General features: G+C 35.7%; 4 protein-coding genes across 4 annotated transcripts; 1 reads left to right on the top strand and 3 right to left on the bottom strand.

Annotated features, from left to right (window-relative positions):
• Positions 1-834: 834 nt before the first annotated feature.
• LOC132299744 (UPF0603 protein At1g54780, chloroplastic) lies at positions 835-4,434 on the top strand. The gene is made up of 3 exons (XM_059796542.1): positions 835-1,389; positions 1,976-2,168; positions 4,041-4,434. Exons 1-3 carry the CDS (start codon positions 943-945, stop codon positions 4,286-4,288), a joined length of 888 nt encoding a protein of 295 aa, XP_059652525.1. The 5' UTR covers positions 835-942; the 3' UTR covers positions 4,289-4,434.
• A 254-nt stretch (positions 4,435-4,688) lies between these two features.
• On the bottom strand, positions 4,689-6,833 carry LOC132299743 (GDSL esterase/lipase At1g54790-like). Its single transcript, XM_059796541.1, has 5 exons — positions 6,471-6,833; positions 5,867-6,067; positions 5,606-5,772; positions 5,189-5,459; positions 4,689-5,082 (listed from the first exon to the last, which is right to left on the bottom strand). Exons 1-5 carry the CDS (start codon positions 6,706-6,708, stop codon positions 4,814-4,816), a joined length of 1,146 nt encoding a protein of 381 aa, XP_059652524.1. The 5' UTR covers positions 6,709-6,833; the 3' UTR covers positions 4,689-4,813.
• A 65-nt stretch (positions 6,834-6,898) lies between these two features.
• LOC132299742 (kinesin-like protein KIN-1) lies at positions 6,899-13,752 on the bottom strand. Its single transcript, XM_059796540.1, has 15 exons — positions 13,479-13,752; positions 13,226-13,328; positions 12,940-12,983; positions 11,958-11,987; positions 11,743-11,865; positions 11,612-11,637; positions 11,354-11,435; positions 10,773-10,814; positions 10,662-10,695; positions 10,496-10,571; positions 10,203-10,422; positions 10,035-10,126; positions 9,589-9,706; positions 9,333-9,512; positions 6,899-8,856 (listed from the first exon to the last, which is right to left on the bottom strand). The coding sequence occupies exons 1-15, from the start codon at positions 13,590-13,592 to the stop codon at positions 8,695-8,697; spliced, it is 1,446 nt and encodes a 481-aa protein (XP_059652523.1). The 5' UTR covers positions 13,593-13,752; the 3' UTR covers positions 6,899-8,694.
• Positions 13,753-15,184: 1,432 nt separating this feature from the next.
• On the bottom strand, positions 15,185-22,324 carry LOC132299741 (kinesin-like protein KIN-1). Its single transcript, XM_059796539.1, has 7 exons — positions 22,184-22,324; positions 21,857-21,900; positions 20,622-20,658; positions 20,415-20,537; positions 20,266-20,310; positions 20,031-20,112; positions 15,185-16,516 (listed from the first exon to the last, which is right to left on the bottom strand). Exons 2-6 carry the CDS (start codon positions 21,880-21,882, stop codon positions 20,101-20,103), a joined length of 243 nt encoding a protein of 80 aa, XP_059652522.1. The 5' UTR covers positions 21,883-21,900; positions 22,184-22,324; the 3' UTR covers positions 15,185-16,516; positions 20,031-20,100.
• Positions 22,325-22,530: the final 206 nt, after the last annotated feature.

Raw genomic sequence — 22,530 nt, 5'->3', positions numbered from 1 at the left:
TGGCTGGCATTGGAGTAGATAAGGTGGGGACGAGATGGTAAGGTTTTGTTTCAAGACTCAAGAACAGAAGTTTGGTATTTTCTAAAATGTTAGGGGTAGTTTTAGTCATTTCAACAACTATTGGTGACAAACATTTTGGCCGGTTTCTTTTCCATCTTGTGTAGTCAAAGGTCCATAAGGGTCTATTTGAACATTTATCCACTATTATCATTTTTGTTTTTATGTCTTTCATTTTCAAAGTAGAAACAATGAAATTTTGTGGAAGGGTGAGGCAACTGAATCATAAATATTTTTGTATTAAAATCATATATATATATTTTAAATTACATTTGGCACTAAGAATTATAGTGATACTTTTTAAACCTTTTATGATAGAATATGAGGGTGCAAGTTTTAATGCAGTAACGTGTGGGACTCATAATTAAATTATATTTTTTAAAAAAGATCTTCAAAGATAGATATTTTAAAAATGTGAATTTATATGGTTCAATTTTTTAAAAACAATTCTAAAAAAAATTTAAAAATTACTTTAAAATTTATAAAAAATAGTCTATTTTTAATTAAATTTTAAAAACTGTTTCTAATTTTTAATTCTTAGAGTACGAAAAACTAAAGTATGATTGGTCTGACATATATAACCTTAAGGATGTAATTGATATTTTCTGAAACAATAGATGTGGTTTTGAATCTTTTGATATATATATATATACACCCTCTAAATTCTCAACCTCTTAATTGGATGTTATAATTTTGACGGACCAAAATGCCCTTCTGTATTTCCACGGCTAACGTAGACGTTATCCAGATCAAGATATCCAAGCCACCCAAAAAATCTGAACCAAACAGAAAACTGAAAAAGATTGACAGGAGACGAAGAAGAAAACAGTTTTCTATCCCTTCGTATCATACCATTGCTGATCTGTTGTTTCCTCTCTCTCTCTCATGGAAACCATTCTCTCTCCTCACTCTTTCTGTCCTCTCCTCAATCCCAAAACTCCATCTTCAAAGACCATTCTCTCTCCACCTCTCCAACCCAGATCAAACTCACAATGTCTCACCAAACCCATTTGTTCTAACCTCAAAATTGAATCTTCTAAACCAATCAAACAGTCTTTTCCAATACCCACAAGCTGGTTTTCTCACGCACGCCATGGATTGGCAGCTCTAGCTCTCTCTTTAGCACTCAACTTCTGCCCAATTTTGCCCAGTAGCTCTGCATTAGCATCTGAATTTGATGTACTAAACGATGGGCCGCCCAAAGAATCGTATGTAATTGACGATGCAGGTGTGCTCAGTCGGGTGACAAAATCCGATTTGAAGCGTTTGTTATCGGATTTAGAGTCGAGAAAGAACTTCCACGTTAATTTCATCACTGTTCGCAAGCTCACTGTAAGTCAGTGCATACCAAGTGTTTGTTTATATTTTTTTTTTTTGGATAAATGTTTGTTTATATGTGTATTGAGATTTATTTACAAATGTCGGGTCTATTGATTAACAGCTTAAGCTTTTGGTAATAGATAGTCTAACATGATATCAGAGCTTTGATTATGGGAGGTGTTGATTTCAATTCTCCATGTTGCATTGTTTCCCAGTTTGTTGGGCAAGTTTGCACTTACATTTATGATGAGTTTGAACTATTTTTTCTTCAATTTCATGCAACTGAACATAGCTTTAGGGTAATTGGTAGTCTAATGAGGGTGAGCCTTGGTGCAACAGTACAATTGCTTCATTGTGATCTAGAGGTCATGGGTTCAAAATTGGAAACATGCGGAGGTAAAGTTGCGTACATCTGACCCTCCCTGACCCCACAGTAACGAGAGCCTCGTGCCCTAGACTAGCCCTATATATATGTATGTTAGTATGTATGTATGTTAATGTAGGTTAATCCTTAAAGATAAGATATGAAATTCAAGGGCAGAAGAATTTAAGGTTAGCAAATTGGGTTTTGAGAGTTGTACATGTTCTTTGCTTGCAGAGCAAAGCTGATGCTTTTGAGTATGCTGACCAAGTTTTGGAGCGTTGGTATCCCTCAGTTGAAGAAGGCAACAACAAGGGCATTGTAGTGCTTGTTACTAGTCAAAAAGAAGGGGCAGTCACAGGTGGCCCTGAATTTGTCAAAGCTGTAGGAGATACCATTCTTGATGCCACTGTATCAGAGAACCTTCCTGGTAACTATCCCATTTGGTTTCTCAGTTTAAAAAGTGCGATCATTTTTCTATTTTATCAGCAAAAACTCCATTTATATATATATAATTGGTAAGGGAATATTTTCATCTGTAAGCTTATGGTTTTGACTACCTCGAATTCCGAGAAGCGCGTATTTTAATTGAAACAATGCATTGCTACTAACCCTGATGATGATAGCATTATCTGAGAGAGCATGTCGAACATAACATTACCTTTTAAATTAGATTATTTGTTGTACAAAGACTAAACCTATGAGGGAGCTACTATACAAAAACTTATGTTGTACTGAATGCTACTAAATAAGCCTGCAACCCACTGCCTAAAGATCATAAAACCAGTTCCTGGCTAGAAAATTCAACTCTTCTCTAGTCCTACCGAAACTACAACACTCTGCTCTGTGAGGGAAATAATATGATTTTACATGGCCAAAGTTTAAGCTACCGAACAAGAGAGATATAACAGAAACTGAACAAAACTTGCATCATTTCATAGTTTTTTGTAGTACAGATGTTTTTAACACTATGGCATCACTTGGTGATGTATTGAGTTCGAAATCCTGGCTGCTGTGCGAAACGGAAGCTGGAACTTTTAACAAACTTTATTTTTTAGTTTGACTACTTCATATGAGTTTCCTAAGGGATTTTGGTTCACTGCATGCTGTGATGGTACGGTCCTTTTTCCAGTAGCAATCTACCTTAGATTTGCTTTTTGACAATTTTGCTGGGGATAATCTAATGGAAAAAAAATCAAGTTATAGTACTGCAGTACTGCCTTTGAATGAAGGTTGATCAGAGGTAGCGATCTACCTCTGCCTTGGTGGCTTTGGGTTTTAACTTCCAAGGCACAGTTCGATGTTTCAAGACTGGTAGAGATAAGAAAGAAAAAAGGAAGGTTGATCAGAGGTGTTTAACTAAAATTTTAGTTTCTCTAGAGGATGCTAGTAGAAACAATGAAGCCCATCAATGACACACAGGCTAAATTCTAACTTCAAATGACATGTTCCAGACACTCATAAGACCTTTGATTTTTTGTACTTTTTCTTGGGGAGGGAAGGAAATGGGCTAATTGTGCCTCACTTCCAGAATTATTTCTCAGGTTAAGAGTGGTTATTTGGTTAGCTCTGATCCAATGGCTCAATTGGAACACGTTGGAAGGATGTCTATGCATACTACTAAGTAGGTTGTAAATGTAGAACTTCTTGAATACTGAGGTCGATCTAGCTGAGTTGAATTGTTAGATTGTTCCAGTGGGTCTTCTATTGAGTTGTCAAGAACTACATTCATCACTAAAGGCTTGTGGTTGATGATATGTGAAACTTTTTATATTCATAAGCAGAGCAGCAGTACTTATTGTAATACCCATGAACAATCTTTGTATGCTGCGGCTTTACCTAGTAAGCTCTTCCCATACTAGCATATGATGTCAAGGGATATCTACATAACATATCCTTTTGTTCTCCTAGAACAACTGTGTCATATTTCCAAGAAACAGAAAAAAAGTTTTTATTTGGATTCAGGCCATTACTAAACAATAAAGCTTTCTCTTTCTAATAGTTGCGTTTGTAGACTTCAAAAACCACAAAGTCGAACAAATTTGAGCAGTCTTGAACTTAGCTGCTATATTTCAATTTCAACACTTGAATCCATTGGAATGTGTAGTTTGGATGGAAAACTTACCCTTACATATTTGTAGTTACAGATACTGTTCACCACTCACTAGTTTGGAAGACTCGATAGTGAACAAACCAGACGATCTCTAGGAGAAAAGTTTCTGATTTTCTTGCATGTGTAGCAGTAGAGTTTCACTTAGGATATTGTAGATGTGATGATGAGATATTGCATTTGTAATTGCAGTCCTAGCAACGGAAGAAAAGTACAATGAAGCACTTTATAGCAGTGCCAAACGGCTAGTCGCTGCCATTGATGGGCTTCCAGATCCTGGTGGCCCCTCATTCCAGGAAAACAAACGAGAATCCAACTTCAAATCCAGGGAGGAGACAGATGAGAAAAGGGGACAATTCACTCTTGTGGTTGGAGGATTGTTAGTGATTGCATTTGTTGTTCCTATGGCACAATACTATGCTTATGTCTCCAAGAAGTGAGTTTAACTGTTGTATTAAAATTATGCCTCTATCATGGACTTTGGAGGAACATGTAAAAATCATTGTACAAATGGTCATTTATAGCAAATATTTGATGAGAAACAGGCTATCAAAGGATGGATATGGAATTTTGGATTCTATGTTTAGTGTGCGCACCAGAAATAAGTTGATTTTTTTTTTCTTTTCATATAATAATTGTACCATTTCTTCGAATTTAAGAGTATGACTATAAAAAAGCTTAGAGATGAACTTTGCAGATCATGTTGCACCGGTGATCAGAGCCATAGAACTCCACATCTATAATGTTTTCCACACTGAAAATGTGTATTTATGGCAAGTAAAGATCTCCAGTAAGCAGTTAGGTTAGCAGAAAAGAGTAAAAAATGTTCAATTCCACATCTCTAGCTTCAAGTCACGCGGTTAACTATTTGTCTAACTCAGAATTCATTGGTAGCTTGCAATATCAGTAGACATTAACACATTTGATAAAAGAATAAAACAATGATAAGCATAATAGGGTGGTCCTTAGAACTTGAGCTTGAGAAGAAAAGGCATCTGTTCTGAGAATGGCGGATCAGAAAACTTGCCGGTGAGTATTTGAGATGAGACATACTGGTTTGCAGCCTCTGTGTAATGAATTCCATCCCAGTTAACATATTCAGTACTGTCGGTGCACGCTTTGGCTGTCACCGAGCTACCATTCAGAGCTTTTGTTTGTCCACAGGCGATTCGACTGTCATAGTTCAATGGTGGACCTCCATATCCACAGCAAGCCATTGTAGGTTGTTCAAACCCTGCAATACAAAAAACACATTCAGTTTTTGCAGTTTCATTGAAATCTAAGTTGTTGATATGCAATAAGAGTATATTATATAATGCAGTGGACAGGGACATACTAACCATATCGTGAATAGTTCGCGATGAGGTTAGATTTTATGGTGAAGATGTCAATGTGTGTAATGTTTGCATCCGTATAATTGCTCTGCAATTTCTTGCAGAGCGCGTGAAGTTGCAGGTTGAGAAGCTTAGCAGCCTGGTTATGCGTGCTGACACAACCTAGCTCATCAAGCTTTGATGGATCAGTCCCAAATTTGGCAACATTCTGAGGCAAGCAACCTAGAGGACCTGTGTTATGAATCCAAAAATTTCTTGCCCCTTGGTCATATAATTCCTGAGAAAACGGAACACAAAACACACACACAAACAAAGGAGTGTGAGAAATTCATTTTTTTCATATCTAAAGACACTGTTCTTAGAAAAAAAGAAGAACAATCATGAGGTTATTCAATTATATTCATGTGTGCAACTTAAACTGACCGTAATTCCATCTTCAAATTCTTGCAAAATTGTTGGAATTGAAGCAATAATTTGATCAAATGTTTTGGAATAGAAGGCACCAGCAATATCATTCTGTCCTATATCAAACATGTAAAGCCCCTTCCCAAAATAATCTTCTGAAGGAAGGTACTTATTATATTTTTTTGCTGCAACAAAGTAAAAAATGGCAACGAAAATTTGGTTAATAATTCTAACATTTGGATCCAACAAATTACAGTCATAGACGATCAAAATAATTACTTTGACTCTGCAGTTGGAGAACACGGCCCTTGAATCTCATGAACTGAGCCACCTGAATCCGAAACGAAAATGGACTCACAGCGTTTGCAGTTGCCGGAAGTATAGTAGACCCTGCAGCAGCAAAATTGCAGCCTTTTCGAAAACTAGGTAAGCCAATGGCTTCCAAATAGGCATTTAGAAATGGCAGGTCCATTGCATCCACTATAACCCAGACCCACAAAGAAAATCACAAAAACATAACGTATATTCAATACTCAAAAACATCTATGATTAGTAAAACTGTTACATTGAACTCTATAGCATTAATCTAGGGGGGAAAATATATATATATATATACACATATATATATATCATAAAAAGGACTAAAGTACTTCAATTTGGACACATTGAAACAGTTTAAGGAGTTCATATCCTAAAATAAGATAACAAATTTGCAGTAAATGTAAATTCAATACTCAAAAACATCTATGATTAGTGAACATGTTACATTGAACTATATAGCAAACAAAGGATTAAGTACTTCAATTTGGAAACATTGAAAGCAGTTTAAGGAGTTCATATTCTAAATGAATGACAAATCTTCAATAAATGATAGGAAATGTACTTAAAAAATCTACGATTAACCGGCCATCGCAGAACCTCCCGGATGGTGTTTTGAAGAAAGTCTGTCCATTAGGAGGAAGAAGGAGGTCACCCATTCCGGCCACAAGGTCGCCTGTGTCGGAATTTGAATCGCCGAAGTTGAAGACCGCAGGGTAATTGAAGTCAATGGAATTGGAAAGAGAAAAGAAGATGGAAAAAAAGGTGAGGATTTGGAGGATAGAGGAGGCTTTGGAAGCCATTTCTGGTGGGAAATGGAGTTTCTAGGTTGCAGTTGTGTTAGTTACCCACCAGCTTCTTTTTGTGCCTCATAATATAAGGAGGCTGGTGGGTTGTGTATAGTGAAAGTTTGCTTTAGGTTGAGGAAAGCCAAAAAATTGAAGTCACAAAAAAAAAAATACCAATATATCCTTTAATGCATTACGTGGCTCAATTAACACTGATCTACTATGTTGAAGTGGACTGAGAGGGGGCACATTTGCTTTAATCAATCAAAGCATGTTTCTTACTAGTTTCTGCAACAAGTCAATTAATTAGAAGAATAAATGTATGTGTGTGTATGAGAGAGAGAGGGGGGACATGTTTGGGTTTAAAAGTAAAGTCGATGGGTAAGTTGGGAATATTAAAAAATATTTGAAATCTAAAAGACAAAAGGGACCAAATCTGAAATCCATTTTCCAAGCAAATATTGGACATTGCTTTCAAGGATGGCAAACCCGAGGCTTGTTTTGCATATCTAGGAAAAGAGGTGCATTACTCCAAAAATTTCTGGAATACCATCAATGCCCTTTCCATTTGGAAAAATGACAACTAAATCCCAATGCAGAAAAGCCCATTCCAAAATTATTTCAACAGCATCCGGGTCGAATCGAACCACCACGAGGTCACACCAAATATTTTTTTTTCCACGAGGTCTTTCCAAATATATTTTTTCGGTACATGTGAGACAGAAGAGATTACAGGAGTGCTTTAAGAAGCTCGACACCACTATCACACAAAAAATATATATAAATAAAGAACATTTGGGCCTAGTTTCCACAAGTTTTTACCAATTGATCACAAGAGCGAACTGGAATGAGTAAGCAAGGTCAATTTTGTGGGCCAAATTACTAGAGCTTTCAAGCAGTGGACACGACAGGACAAGATGCCCAGGTAGCAGCTAACTGATTAAAAACAAACAAACAGTTGTTAAGCAGCTGCTGTCATATGCAGTATTCATGTGACATATAGCAGATATGATCATCGATTATGCAACGAGTTGGAAAAAAATTATTTCCAAATGGGAATCCATACCCCCTATCATTTTTGGAATGACAATAATTGAAAGCCCATTATTGATTGAGATTGCAAACAAAAGATTTCATTACCAACATCACGAGATTATAGTACAAAGAAAGTCGAGGTTACAGACAAAAACTTAAATTACCATCATCATGATGAGTAATGTACACCTGTTTTACACAAGTTATTTTAGAGCCAAACTCAATGAACTCAGAAAAACAAGCCTATTCATTTTCGAGAAATTATTAGATAGTCCTAGACCATCTGACGCTTGGTGACCCAATCCAATCAAAACTAATGTTCGGGTTTCTTTGTAATACATTTTTACACTCTTGTAGGTCCGCTTACCTCATTTTCAGCTCGTTCATATGAACTCTGGAACAGTAGATATTGCTTAGTTCACAAACAAGAACAAACCACCTGGTTGCAGTCTATGCATATAGATGCTAACACAAAAGGCCACAAAATATGAACTTTGAAATCTCAAATTTTTGCATCAAAAGTCATCATATGAAGATGTATAGTTGATGAGTCTAGTCCTTCCATACCCTTCCTTGTCTATTAACTGGAATGAAACTGTAAAAGCTTGTGCTATTAAATTATTCATATCATCATATGATCATCAATCACAATTCCTAGAAGCAAAATGATGCACATTAATATCATTCAGGGCAACCAGCATAGAACCACTAAATGTGCTCAATGACTTCAATTGACCATTGGATCAAATGATGCAGAATTCAAGAGATGACCTACTAATGGAGCAATGTAGATGGACAGTGGAATAGTATCTATACATATTACTTACAGAATTTGTATCTCATTTTCTTTAGTTTTATTCAGTTTTTTTTTTTTTTTTCCCCCCTCTAATCATGAACAATAATGCGATTCTGTCATGTAGGGTTAGAACTACAGAACGAAATTATTGTGGTTGAACAGTTCTCTTTTCACCCTCTTGACATGAAAAATGATCCAAGCCAGGGGATGAAGAAACCAATTTCTGAAATCCTATGCAAAAAGCTTACATTTTCTCCAGCTTCTTTGTGAAGTCTGTCGGATATTTCAACAGCTTCCAGTTTCTCCTTCAGAACTTTGTTCTCTCTCTTAAACTGTAAAAATTAAAACCCCAACACTTCAGAATGAGTTAATTGGATACAAATGATGTCTCAATCCTCCTATCTAAGATTTCAACTCATTGTGAAAGCAAAAAAAAAAATTAGTGTTCGTAGGAGCAGTTCTGTAGAAGAATAATGACACACTAAACTGGGGGACACACACACACACACACACAAAGGCAGCCTTCTACATTATGTTCTAAGATTATAAAATTTGGACCACTTCCACAGTTCCATTAGAGAAACGGGTTGGAAATGGTCTTGGTGCTGAAAGTCACCACCATGTTTGAGGTTAAAACTCACAACAATCAACAATATGTTTCAGCTTCCATCTTGTTATTTTTACTACTATTTATTTTATTTATTTGTTTTTTTGAGACATGAAAGAGACCACCAATTAATTTTCTAGTGTTATATGTAAGTAATAATTCTATATAACTGTTCCTAAGCATCTGAATTTTTCCTCTCACCTCTTCAACAGTGATGACAAGCTCTTCCACAGCTTGTTGCAATGAGGCAATTGTCCGTATGGTAACATCCTCGTAAGCTGATTCCAAGTTTTCCACCAAACTGGGATCAAAGAAAATACCCTCCAATATAAACAATTCCTCAAGTAACTTCACATCTTCGATATCCAGTTTCTCCCTCAGCTGTGTAAATAAAAGTAGAGTGCTTAGAGATTAAAACATAAACTTCATTCCTAGAAATTCACAATTTTAATCTAACCTTGGATAAAATTCTCTCACAAGACTCATTTTTAGTCAGAGAGGTCACTCCTTGCATCTTGGTGCATTTATTATCTTCCTTGCAATTGACACGAGGTGATGCCTTTATATGCTTTGCTCTGCCCAAATAGTGAACAAATTATCCCTTACGGTTTCATTTGTACATGGGAAGTTTTTACTAAAAAGTATGATGTAGAGAAGTTTTGGACACTAAAGAGAACACAACAATATGAGAAGTTCATAAATCTCCTTTTAACCTTTTGTTGCAAAATCTTAATTTAAAAGTGCCATCATTAGAATGACTTTATTCTCGTCGAATCTGAGGAAGGAGGAAGACGATCACGTAAATGAATATGAAGATTGCAGATCCACAGACATCAAACTCTTTCAATTTCATGTTGCAAACCACTGAAACAGTATACATATAAAATACTTGGACTGACATACCTTGCACCAAAGCGAAGAGTGGATAGGCTTTCTGATGCATTTGAAGAGCTCGGAGAGCAACAGCACAGTAATGCAGTTTGGGAGTTCCCTCCCTGTAAGATGAGAACCAGTGAGTACATACAAATCAAAAGTGAGACAGTGAGAGAAACCAGGGGGAAGGAAACTAACAAGAGCATCTTGTAGAATGCGAGTAAGCTTAGAATCACGATATGGAATGTGATTTGCTTTGCCTGGAGTACCACAGGTCAAAGCATTTATTACATTCCCGAGGGCTGAAAGTGACTTGTTGATGGTCTTGGCTTCTTCAAGAACTCTCCCTTCAGCTCCTGTCTTCTCAACTTTCTCAGACCCCGCCAAGTCCACAAGAATCAACTTACCAACTTTCGCCCTGTTCACACTTCCAACAATTTTTTAGACTAATTCATCTGAATCCACAAACTAAATCTAGTATGAAAGAATACCTATTATCAGTTGTTAAATCCTGCTGAACTGTGAATATGTAAACACAATGACTTCTACTACTGGCCATATTCATTTCTATTTATGTTCAAGTTTACACAAAATTTGAAATCTAATGGCCTATATAATTGAGGTATACAATTGAAATAAAAACACAATGAAGGATACGGGTCTCTCCAACTGCTCTGTTAGCTATTCCACTCTGCATTGTCAATGTTTATTTCAGAAAACCAACTATGTGGGATAAAACTAAGAGAACTTCTCAAGAAGTTATCTTACAGATAGGCTTTTAAATGCTTCTGCAGGGTCCAATACAGTGATCTGGAAAGAAGAAAAAAGTTATAGGCTTTTGGATGTGAGAAAGCACAGAATAACTTTCATTGAACTAAAATTCCACAACGATGTCAAAAAGAATTTGAGTCCAACTTTATGCAATCACCCCAGTAATTTTTGTCACCAAATAACATGGTGATAGAGTTACTTGATATTTAATTTACTTTGGAAAAAGACTGGGTCCCTGATTGCATTGGTCTTGTAAATGGTCAAGTCATCCTCCCCGTGAATGAGATTTAGAATGGATGAATCGAATAAGAATAGCTACATTTCTTTCTCTCAGTGTGTGTTTATATGGCTTGTCCCTGAAAAGAAGCACTCAAAACCAGTGGAAAGACTTAAAACTAGGTATTTGGTACAATCCTCAACAGATTTTATCACCCAAGCTGCATGGCCTATATTGAAACAGAACAGTAGCAAAAGAACAGATATAGTATATTACTTACATATTATATTATTAAAACTAAAATTAAGTATAAGGACTTCAGAAAGGGAAAAAAGAAAAAAATAAAAAAATAAAGCCTCACCTCTGTCACTCCAGACAACAATATTCCTTGGGCTTTCCTCTCCTTAATCTGTATGTTGTCCTTTGATAAATCAAAAAGGTCCCTGAAAGAAAGGAACTGCAACATGATTAAAAAGCATATTACGAAGAAGAAGAATATATGGCGTCCCAGAAGCTCCTTAAATTCAATTTCTGCATCGCTGGTTAGATAATCTGCAGAGATTTGACCTGGAGGATAATCACATTATAGAAAATAAATACCCCATTAGGTGATACAAACCTTACTTTCTCCATATAGATTTCCACCTACACGAATCACAAAGAAGGTTTAAGAATTACAGGGTGTAATTAACACTGATTTGTAACCTATGCTAATCTCCGCTGCAAAGATAAACAAAATTATGCTAATACCATGGACAATTTGATCACGTATTTGGATGTTTCTTCAGAAACTTTAGTAGCCTCAAAAAGCCCATCCACTACTCTCGGCAGTAATCCTTTCTTCTGCTCATCACAACATAGGATGCCGGGACCCTGAGCCAAAAAGGTTATGTATGAGCCTAACCTGATATAAGTAACCAACTAACCATCATATATGGAAGAGAATAATCAAATCAGTACATCACCTCCATGCTATATGTCTTCCCTGCTCCTGTCTGTGGCAAAATGCACATGAAGAGTTTGTCAATTAACATAAAAATAATCCATTCGTGCTTTCTATCTTAATCCTTCAGTAAAAAATGAGTTAATTCAAAGGCAATGCGATAAAATTCAACTTCATTTTCATTTGTGAATGGTCCGTCCCAACTGACGTAGAGCTCATCACTTTTTCTCATTCCAAACAAAATGCCAATCATTGTATGATTTAGTCTCAAAAGTGCACTTCCCACCTAAGTGGGACGGATTTTGTGTCAAATCAATATACAAGAATAGCATTTTCTTGAATATTATCAAATGCTAAGACATAAAAAAAAAAAAAATTAGCAATTAAAGTACCACGGTGATCTCTAAGGAGAAGTAAAGTCCAGAATTGGAGGACGTTAACAACTACTTCGAATCAAGGTACCTTTGCTGGGGCCTTATTTCCAAGTGTTACGCGTTGATACCGCTAGGGTAAAGATAGCTCCTAGAGGTAGTGTCACTTCCGAGAACATACCCACCGCATTCAGTGGCTGGTAGAGTTTAGAGTTTAATCCTGTATTGGTCATTCATTGGACAGCAAGTTTGTATTCCCACGTCTTGCCTCAACATGCCTATTTATTCATTTGTTAATGTCCATCTCTCAACCATAACCAGTCACATCTATATTTCAACAATGAGTTTTGAACAGCTGTGGATTCTGTGTAAGCAAAGTCTGTTTGGAAAGCAAACATATGCAACCTCTGACCAATTTGACACATTTAATCACCATAATTTCTTTCAAATTCTTAACAATGATTCATGTAGAAATTTATGTTTATAGTGCAATGATTCAAGCACAGTCTTATATATCTTAATCCATCAACAAGAATAAGTAAAATATACAACAGAAACAAAAACTTCAAAGAAAAGCTAACACATACCGAAAAGCATTATTAGAAACACTATACAAGATTAAGTACATCTTACCTGTCCGTATGTAAGAATTGTCCCATTTATTCCATTAGCAGCGTCTGTTTTATCGAAATAAACAAAATCAAACAAAAACAAAAGCATTTGTTAAGATCTAACCAATTGAAATTCAATTTGGTAATTCAAAGGACTTCATTCCAAAAAATAAAAAAAGGAGCACTTGTAAGGTTTAGCCAATTTAAATTCAAATTGATAAATCAAACCACTTCGTTTCAAAATCACAAATGAAATCAGATCAAAAATGCTAAAAACAATACAAATATATTGTGAATTGTGATAATACCTCGAACAATCGGCCGAGCAAGAAATTCATAGACATCGACTTGCTCTGATTCCTGATAGAACGCCCTATCAAAGCTGAATGTAAACTCTTCTTCTTTCTCATCCTACCACATATCAACATAATCACTACAAATATCAACTGTGCATAATTTTCAATGTCTTCCGTACATACATACATCCATATATATATATACACACATACACATATATGTATGTATATAAACAATAAGCAATAGATCGTAGAGAAAGAGAACCTTCAAATTGAAAGTTTCAGGATCTAGGGTTTGAATGCAGATGGCATCGCCATGATCTCTTCTCTCTCTAGAATTTAGAGGTCTGAATCGTGCGCATACAGTTATGTGCGACATTGCTATTCTGATTACAGAGTGAGTGAAGAAACTCCTCAATCTTACGATGGAATGGACTGATCGAAACCTATCTATATATCACAAATTGAAGAAATGTAAGACTCAGAGTCTCAGAATATCGCTATATATCTGTATCACATTTCTTTTTTGCCCTTTGAAATTTGCCGCCATTAAGCGAGGTGATGTTAGCCCCTTTTTTCAGAATATATATATATATATATATATATATATATATATAGTGTGTGTGTATATATTTTTCTTTTCTCTTTCTTCTTTTTCTTAATTCTAATAAAAAAAAAACACTTCAGTATGCAAATTACCAAGAAGAAAACGTTTTTTTGTTTTTTATAATTTTCTAAAAACATACTATTTCTTGAATTTTTAAAAATTGTGTTTATAAAATTAGATCAAATATGATGATCTATGTTTTGTTGGAAAGATAATGTATATACTGGATGGACTTGCACCTTTCCTTTAACAATTAATCATTAATAAAATATTGATAAAATTATAAAATTTGATTTTTAGGTGTAACTCAGGCATGTATCTAATAGACCTTACACATAAAAAGGTTGAATAAAATTTTAGCATTATTAATTATTGGGGCAAACTTATTTAATGGCATGATTTTAGCTCTTATGGAGTTTCTAATGGCCATAAGATAAATTTATGTATTTTGTAAAATATTTTTACTCCGTATTTTAAATCATTTAGTCATGGTTCGTCTGTTGGGACTCAAGTCCACCTTCGGTTAGGCCCAATAATTGAAATATGTTCATAAAATCTGCCTGACCCAACCCAAACTAAACTCGATAGAGCCTGATTCGTACTCAATGGGCTCAACTTGGTGAACCAATAAAATTAGCAGCTAGATTAATAATCAAACAAAATAGATTAGTGGTATTTTCTCACTAAAAAAGAGGTTAAGGTTTCAAGTTCCCAGAAAGAAATTAATATTTTTTAATCTCAATTATTCAAGTCGATCAACTGCTATATTTATTGATTTAATCTAGTATTATAGTGATGACATGTTAATATTACAAGTATATTTTTATGTACGCAACGCTTTGCTATATAAGCTGCTTTCCTTTATATTAGCTTGGGTCCCACAACACTCTTAGAAGGAGAAGTGGGTGTGGACTGTGGACAAGACAAGCAGAACTTCGACATTGGAATAATTTATGGAATTAATTGGATGTAAAAAAAAATAATAAAAAAATAAATTAGCTTGATTTTTTCATTTGTTCCATTATATTCTATCAAAAATTTTAAGACCAAGTAAAATTTCTGCAATTTCTCATCATAACCAAAATTTTATTTTTATGGTGGGCCAAACGGTTCAAACATATAGTAAAAAGTTATTCATGGCGCATAGGAACTTGTTATTTATTAAGATGTCACAAAACTCTTAACTCTTAGATAAATATTTCATTTACGAGTATACCTGACCTCCCGTCAACATGTCAAAATAATCATGACACTCCATCAATCAATATTTTCTTATTTGAAATTGCTATATAGATCGTATGATTATGTTTGAAACTAATAAAATCAATCAAAAAAATCCTATTTGATGATATTCGACCCATCAAATGGTGTATTCAATTCCATGAGTCCAGTCTGTCCTTCTTTTTTCTTTTTCTTTTTTTCTTTTTTCTTTGGGATATGAAGATCACTCTTATTTGTGGAGTGATGTTAAGTTGTATAGAATAAATAAAAGAAGAATGTACAGGCAGTGCTCTCAAAAGAGCCATATAAAAGGGTCTATCTGACTAGAAATAGAATGGCAATTGCTAAAACAACGGCAAAACAAAAGTACCAGCTATGCTCCAAGGGTGTCCATGAAGTTAAAATATGAGCTTTTGATTCCAACTTTCACTACAAATTAATGGACTAAATAAAACAACCATGGCATTCATTATCAAAACCATAGTAATGTACTAGCGTGATGGTGTGAAGCCGAGGCGTTGGGGAATGCCGCGCGATCGGATATTTTGAATTGTCGGGAAAGGCCAGGCTAGTCTCTTATTCCCTGCTGCCTCTTCTCAATGGAAGGCACCTGATCACCATCCCCCTCCTGATCTGGAGGGGCTGCAAGAGGAGCATACTCGACGGCAATGCCATCCAGGTGGTGACGAAAAGTATTGGCCTGCCTCACATCGTAGTTAGCATCAAAGAAGGCAATGCGATGCTGGAGATAAGCAACAAGGCCATCACAAACCATTCTTTGCCATAACCACCCCACCATAACCATTCTTTGCGGTCCTCAGAGTCTCATCAGTCTTGGCAGGGACAGGCATTCCATTCCAACGGCAAGCCTCTTCGAATAGAGTCCAGGCACGCTGAGCAAACACTTAGGGGCCAGGCTTCCTCCACATGTTAGCAGGATAGTACTCACCGCAAACATTTGCCAACCCTTGCTGGAGCTATTGGATTGTCTTGTTAGGACTCTCATTCCGATACTGTTTAAACAGTTTTAGCCATGTCACTCACTTGCAACTGAAGGACCAGAGAGAGTTTGACATCGTTCAAAGTCAAGTTTCTGACACAACGTGCTTCAAGTCGTCTGTCCCGGAAAATCCTTTCCATGGCCGCACGGCCAGCCTCAGTCTTGAAGTAGTTTTGACTGTTCCAAAGATGTGCTGTAGTCATTGTTGTGTGGTCAGAAGGAATCAAATTAGACCGCACAGCCTCAGCAAGCAAATGATTCATGGTAACCTCATCGTGGTTTCCGACGAAGGGGCGGATCCTCTTGACAAATGCCAAGGTGGTGAGACCAAAATCGAGAACAGAAGCAACAGTGAAGCAGCCACGAGGAACTTTCAGTTTATAAAAGATTTCACAGACCTCATCAATCTCTGCCTGGAGCTGCTCATTAGTTTTAATGGTAGGAGGAGAGCGCAATCTTTCCTGAGCCATGTTACCTGCAATAGAAAAGAGAGGAAGAACAAGAACACCTCAAACTGAAATTGCTATTGCTAACAGCTTCTAAACAAAACATCTCCTGGAAGCAACAAGATCACATGAACGGAAGAGTCCATGATTTATACTTTTTTTGACTCAGAGAGCGATGGTAAAAGAGAGAATTGAATTAGAGATTTCAAAAAACAAGTATTTATTTATAAACAATGAAAGGTTGCAACATTTAATACAACTTTTCGATTTCCATGATATACAACTTTTGGGTGTGACTATTAGTTTCCAAAAGTCACCTTTTTTTTTTTGATACTACAAAAGTCACCTTTGAAGAGTCATGACTCTTGCTTTTAGGAGCCACCTTTTGAATAATAAGGTATTAAAAATAATCTCTCAGTCCTTATATATCTCACATTACATACAGAATTTATATATCATTTAATTTAGTTTTATTCATTTTTTTTTCCTTTAACCATGCAAAACAATGCAACTCTTCTGCAATTGCTTGAACCATCCAGTCATGTAGATTTGAATAGAATTTATGAACTACAGAACGAAATTCTTGTACTTGAACAGTGAATTAATCACATTTTTGGCTGCAATCCTGCACTACGAAGAACAACAGAGCAGTTTGCTTTTCACCCATTTGACATGAAAAATGATCTAACCCGGGGCATGAGGAAACCAATCTCTAAAATCCCATGCATGAAGAATATATTTTCTCCAGCTTCTTTGCTGTCTCCACACTTCAGAACGCATTAATTGGATAGAAATGAGGTCTCAATCCTCCTATTTTAAATTTCTACTCATTGTGAAAGCAAGAAAAAAACTTCTACATTATGTTCTAAGATAAAAAAAATTTGGACTACTTCCAGCGTTCCGTTAGAGAAACAGGTTGAAAATGGCCTTGGGGTAAGTCACCGGGTTTAAGATTAAAATTCACTACTACAAGAATATGTTTCAGCTTCCATTTTGTTCCTTTTACTATATTTTATATTTCTTTTTTTTTGGAGAGATGAGAGAAACCACCAATTATCAGTCTAGTGGTATTTGCAAGTACTAATTCCAAATAATTGCTCCCAAGCACGTTACTTTTATCCACTTAACTCTTCAACAGTAACAACAAGCTCTTCCACGGCTTGTTGCAATGAGGAAATTGTTCCTAAGCCAGGATCGAACTCTCCATGAGATTCATAGTTGCATTACTTATAGCTTCCTTGTTCGTAGACAAAGCGGATTCGGAATTGTCTTTCATTCCAAGGCATAACTTGTATCCATACGCTTCATATTCGCCCGGAGTTCACTCCCAGAAATATAGCCATCCCTGCCCCCTCACGTCAATCCCACGAGCCTCTTATCCATTCTCATTCAATCGCGGCGGGGGTTCGCAGTGTAACATCTTCGTAAGCCGATTCCAAGGTCTTTCACTGAACTGGGATCAAAGAAAATGCCCTCCAATATAAACAATTCCTCAAGAAACTTCACATCTTCAACATCCACTTTCTCCCTCAGCGGTGTAATTAAAAGTAGAGTGCTTAGAGACAAACACATATGTCATAGCTAGAATTTCACAACTTTTATCTAATCTTGTATAAATTTCTCTCACAAGACTAATCTTTAGTCGGAGAGGGCACTCCTTGTATCTTGGTGCATTTATGTTCCTCGCAATTGACATGAGGTGATGCCTTTATATGCTTCGCCCTCCCAAATGGTGAACAAATAATTCCTCACTGTTTCATTCCTACATGGAGAACTTTTACTGAAAAATATGATGTGGAAAATTTTTGGACACTAAAGAGAACAATAGAATTTGAGATGTTCATAGATCTCCTTTAACTTCTTGCTGCCAAATCTTAATTTCAAAACGCTAAACATCACTAGTATGACTTTATTCTCGTCGAATTTGGTTATATAATAGATTATATTTCTTTGTCTACTATTAGGTTGGTGAGTTTATTCAAGGGTAAACCATTCAAAGGGATTATCTTTTCTATTAAAGGACCTGGATAGTGAAGTGAAAGTTTAATTTCAAAGTGACTTCTGGTCTTGGGTGAATCAACCTCAGAAAGAGTTTAATAGGATTTCTGCAGTTATTTAAAGGAAAGAAATCCAACTCTTTTCAATGTTATCTTGCAAATAACTGAAACAGTATAAATATATAGCAGATTTCGAATGACACCTTGCACCAAAGCGAATAGTGGATAGGCTTTCTGATGCATTTGAAGAGCCTGGAGAGCAACAACTCAATAATGCAGTTTGGGAGTTCCCTCCATGTAAGATGAGACCCGGTGAGTATATACAAATCAAAAGTGAGCCAGTGAGAGAGACAAAGGGGAAGGAAACTAACAAGAGCATCTTGTAGAATGCGAGTGAGCTTAGAATCACGATCTGGAATGTGATTTGCTTTGCCTGGTGTACCACAGCTCAAAGCATTTATTACATTCCTGAGGGCTGAAAGTGAGTTAATGATAGACTTGGCTTCTTCAAGAACTCTCCATTCAGCTCCTGTTTTCTCTACTTTCTCAGACCCCGCCAAATCCACAAGAATCAACTTACCAACTTTCACCCGGTTCACACTTCCAACAAATTTTTAGCCTATGTCATCCAAATCCATACCACTAATCTAAGGATAAAAGAGTACCTATAATCAGTTGTTAAATCCTGCTGAACTGTGAATATGTACACCCAATGACTTCTACTGCTGGCCATATTCATTTCTATTTATGTTCAAGTTTAGACAAAATTTGAAAACTAATGGCCAATAGTATTTTGTAAAATTGAGGAATACAGATGAAGTAAAGACACAAATCCAATGAAGGATACGGATCTCTCCAACTTCTCTGTTAGCTATTCCACTCTCCATTGTCAATGTTTATCTAAGAAGCTGAACTATGTAAATAAAACTAAGTGACCTTCTCAAGAAGTTATCTTACAGATAGGCTTTTTAATGCTTCTGCAGGGTCCAATACACAAATCTGGGGTGGGAAGAAAAAGGTTGTAGACTTTTGGATGTGAGAAAGCACAGAAGAATATTCATCGAAGCTAAAATTCTGTAAAGATGTCAAAAAGAATTTTACTCCAACTTTATGCAAGCATCCCAGTCAAAATTTTATTAGACGATTTGGCTTTTGTCACCAAATATCATGATGGTAGAGTTTACCAATAATAAATTAACTTTGGAAAAAGACGGTCCCCAATTGCATTGGTGATCAAGTCATCCTCCCCATGAATGAATTTAGAATGGATAAATGAAAAAAGAAGAGCTACATTTCTTTCTTTCAGTGTGTGCTTGTATGTTTAGTCCCTGAAAAGAAGCACTCAAAAGGAAAGGCTCAAAACTAGGATCTGGTACAATCCTCAACAAATTTTATCACCCAAGCTAGGTGAGTCGGTGATCTATGTGAAAACGGAAAAGCAACAAAAGAACAGATATACTATAATTACTGGCATATTTTATTATTAAAACTAAAATTAAGCATAAAGACTTTATAAAGGGAAAAAGGAAAGAAAAGAAAGCCTCACCTCTGTCACTCTGGACAACAATATTCCTTGCATTTTCCTCTCCTTAATCTGTATGTTGTCTTTTGATAAATCAAAAAGGTCCCTGAAAGAAAGGAACTATAACATGATTAAAATGATTCCTAGAAAGAATATATGACGTTCCAGAAGCTCCTTAAATTTAATTTCTACATCATAGGTTAGCTAATCTGCAGAGAATTGACCTCTGGAGGATAATCACATTATAGAAAATAAATACCTCATCAGGTGATACAAACCTTACTTTCTCCATATAGATCTCTACCTATATGAATCACAAAGAAGATTTAACAATTACAGGGTGTAATTAACACTGGTTTCTAGCCTATATTAGTCTCCAGCGCAAAGATAAACAGAATTTTCGAATACCATGGACAATTTGATAACGTATTTGGATGTTTCTTCGGAAACTTTAGTAGCCTCAAAAAGCCGATCCACTACTCTCGGGAGTAATCCTTTCTTCTGCTCCTCAAAACATAGGATGCCAGGTCCCTGAGCCAAAAAGGTTATGTGTGAGCCTAATCTGATATATGTAACCATCATATATGGAAGAGAATTATCATATTAGTATATCACCTCCATGCTGTATGTCTTCACTCTTCCCTGCTCCTGTCTGTTGCAGAATGCACATGGAAAGTTTGTCAATTGACATAAAATATCAGTGGATGTCCTTGAGATTTCTATAAAAGGAACTCAGGAAATAATGCATATTTGGTTTCTGTCTTAACACCTCAGTTCGAAAATGAGTTGATTCAAAGGCATTGCTGTAAAATCCAACTTTACTCACGAATGGTCCCTACCAACTGACATAGAGTTCATCACTTTTCTTCATTTCAAACAAAATCACCATTGTTGTATGATTTAGTACAGAAGGTGCACTTCCCACCTAAGTGGGATGGCTTTTGTGTCAAATCAATATAGAAGAATAGCATTGTCTTGAATATTATCAAAGCCTAATACATGTTGATTGCACAGAAGAAGCTTCTAGGTAAATACATTTTAAAGTTTAATCCAGTATTGGTCAGTCATTGGACGGGAATTTTGTACTCTTACAACTATTACAGTATAGTGGAGTGTCTTCCTGCCAAATGCCTTGACAGGAAATGAAATGCACTTCTAATTTAGATGCCTCAATGTGCCTGTTTATTTCTTTGAGATTCCTACTGGCAAAACACCCCATCGATGATTCAACAAGAAATGGAATTCCCACATAAAATTCATACATTGTTAATGTTAATCTCTTGAATCTTAAGAATGTAGTAAAACATCCCTAAAAAATGGCAGCCATCTCACAAGATGATGATGAAATCTTAGAAGAGTATCCCATACCGTCACTTGTGGTAGTGGCTTCCATTTCCTTCAATACCCATCCGCAACCATGGATATTTACCTTCAAGTGGTATGTAAAACATTATTGAGCTTTTAAATTTTAAAGGAATCACAAACTTGGCCCAAACTAATATGAAGCCCCAAAAAAAAAAACAAAACAAAAAACCTCTCATCCATGGCAAATAACATCTATCTTTCAACACTGAGTTTTGAACAGTTGTGGATTCTGTGTAAGCACAGTCTAATGAGAAAGTGCAACCTCTGACCAATTTGACACATTTAGTCATCATAATTTGTTTCAAATTCTTAACATTACATTCATGTAGAGATTTATGTCTATAGTGCAATGATTCGATCAAAGTCATATATATCTTACTCCATCAACGAGTATGTAATACAACATAAACAAAAACTTCAAAGAAAAGCTAACACATACCAAAAAGCATTATTAGACACACTTTACATGATTAAGTATATCTAACCTGTCCGTATGTGATGACTGTCCCATTTATTCCATTAACAGCAACTGTTTTATTCAAATAAACAAATTCAAACAAAAACAAAAGCATATGTTAAGATCTAACCAACTGAAATCCAAATCAGAAAATCAAAGGAATTCATTTCAAAAATTATTTCAATAACAGCGTCTGTTTTATTAAAATAAACAAGTTCAAACAAAAACATATGTTAAGATTTAGCCAATTCAAATTCAAAATGCTTAATCAAAGGACTTCAATTCAAAATCACACATAAATTCAGATCAAAAAATGATAAAAACAATGCGAATATATTGTGAATTGTGATAATACCTCGAACAATCGACCGAGCAAGAAATTCATAGACATCGACTCGCTCTGATTCCTGATAGAACGCCCTATTAAAGCTGAATGTAAACTCCTCTTCCTTCTCATCCTACCACACATCAACGAAATCACTACAAAAACCAACTTTGCAATTATGTCTTCGGTAGATACATACCTACACATATATATACATATAAACAATAGATTGTAGAGAAATGAAACCTTGAAATTGAAAGTTTCTGCATCGACTATAAAAATCAATTTTGCATAAATTTCAATGCGATCTACACAGATACATACATACATATATATACACACACATACACGCATATATGTTTATATATAAACAAGAG

This window comes from Cornus florida, unplaced genomic scaffold, assembly GCF_030987335.1.
Source record: "Cornus florida cultivar Cherokee Brave unplaced genomic scaffold, ASM3098733v1 CherokeeBrave_3.0.0_Hap2_Chr03, whole genome shotgun sequence".
Classification (NCBI taxonomy): Eukaryota; Viridiplantae; Streptophyta; class Magnoliopsida; order Cornales; family Cornaceae; genus Cornus; species Cornus florida.
The sequence above is the reverse complement of the archived record's forward strand: the minus strand, read 5'-3'. Positions and strand labels throughout refer to the sequence as shown.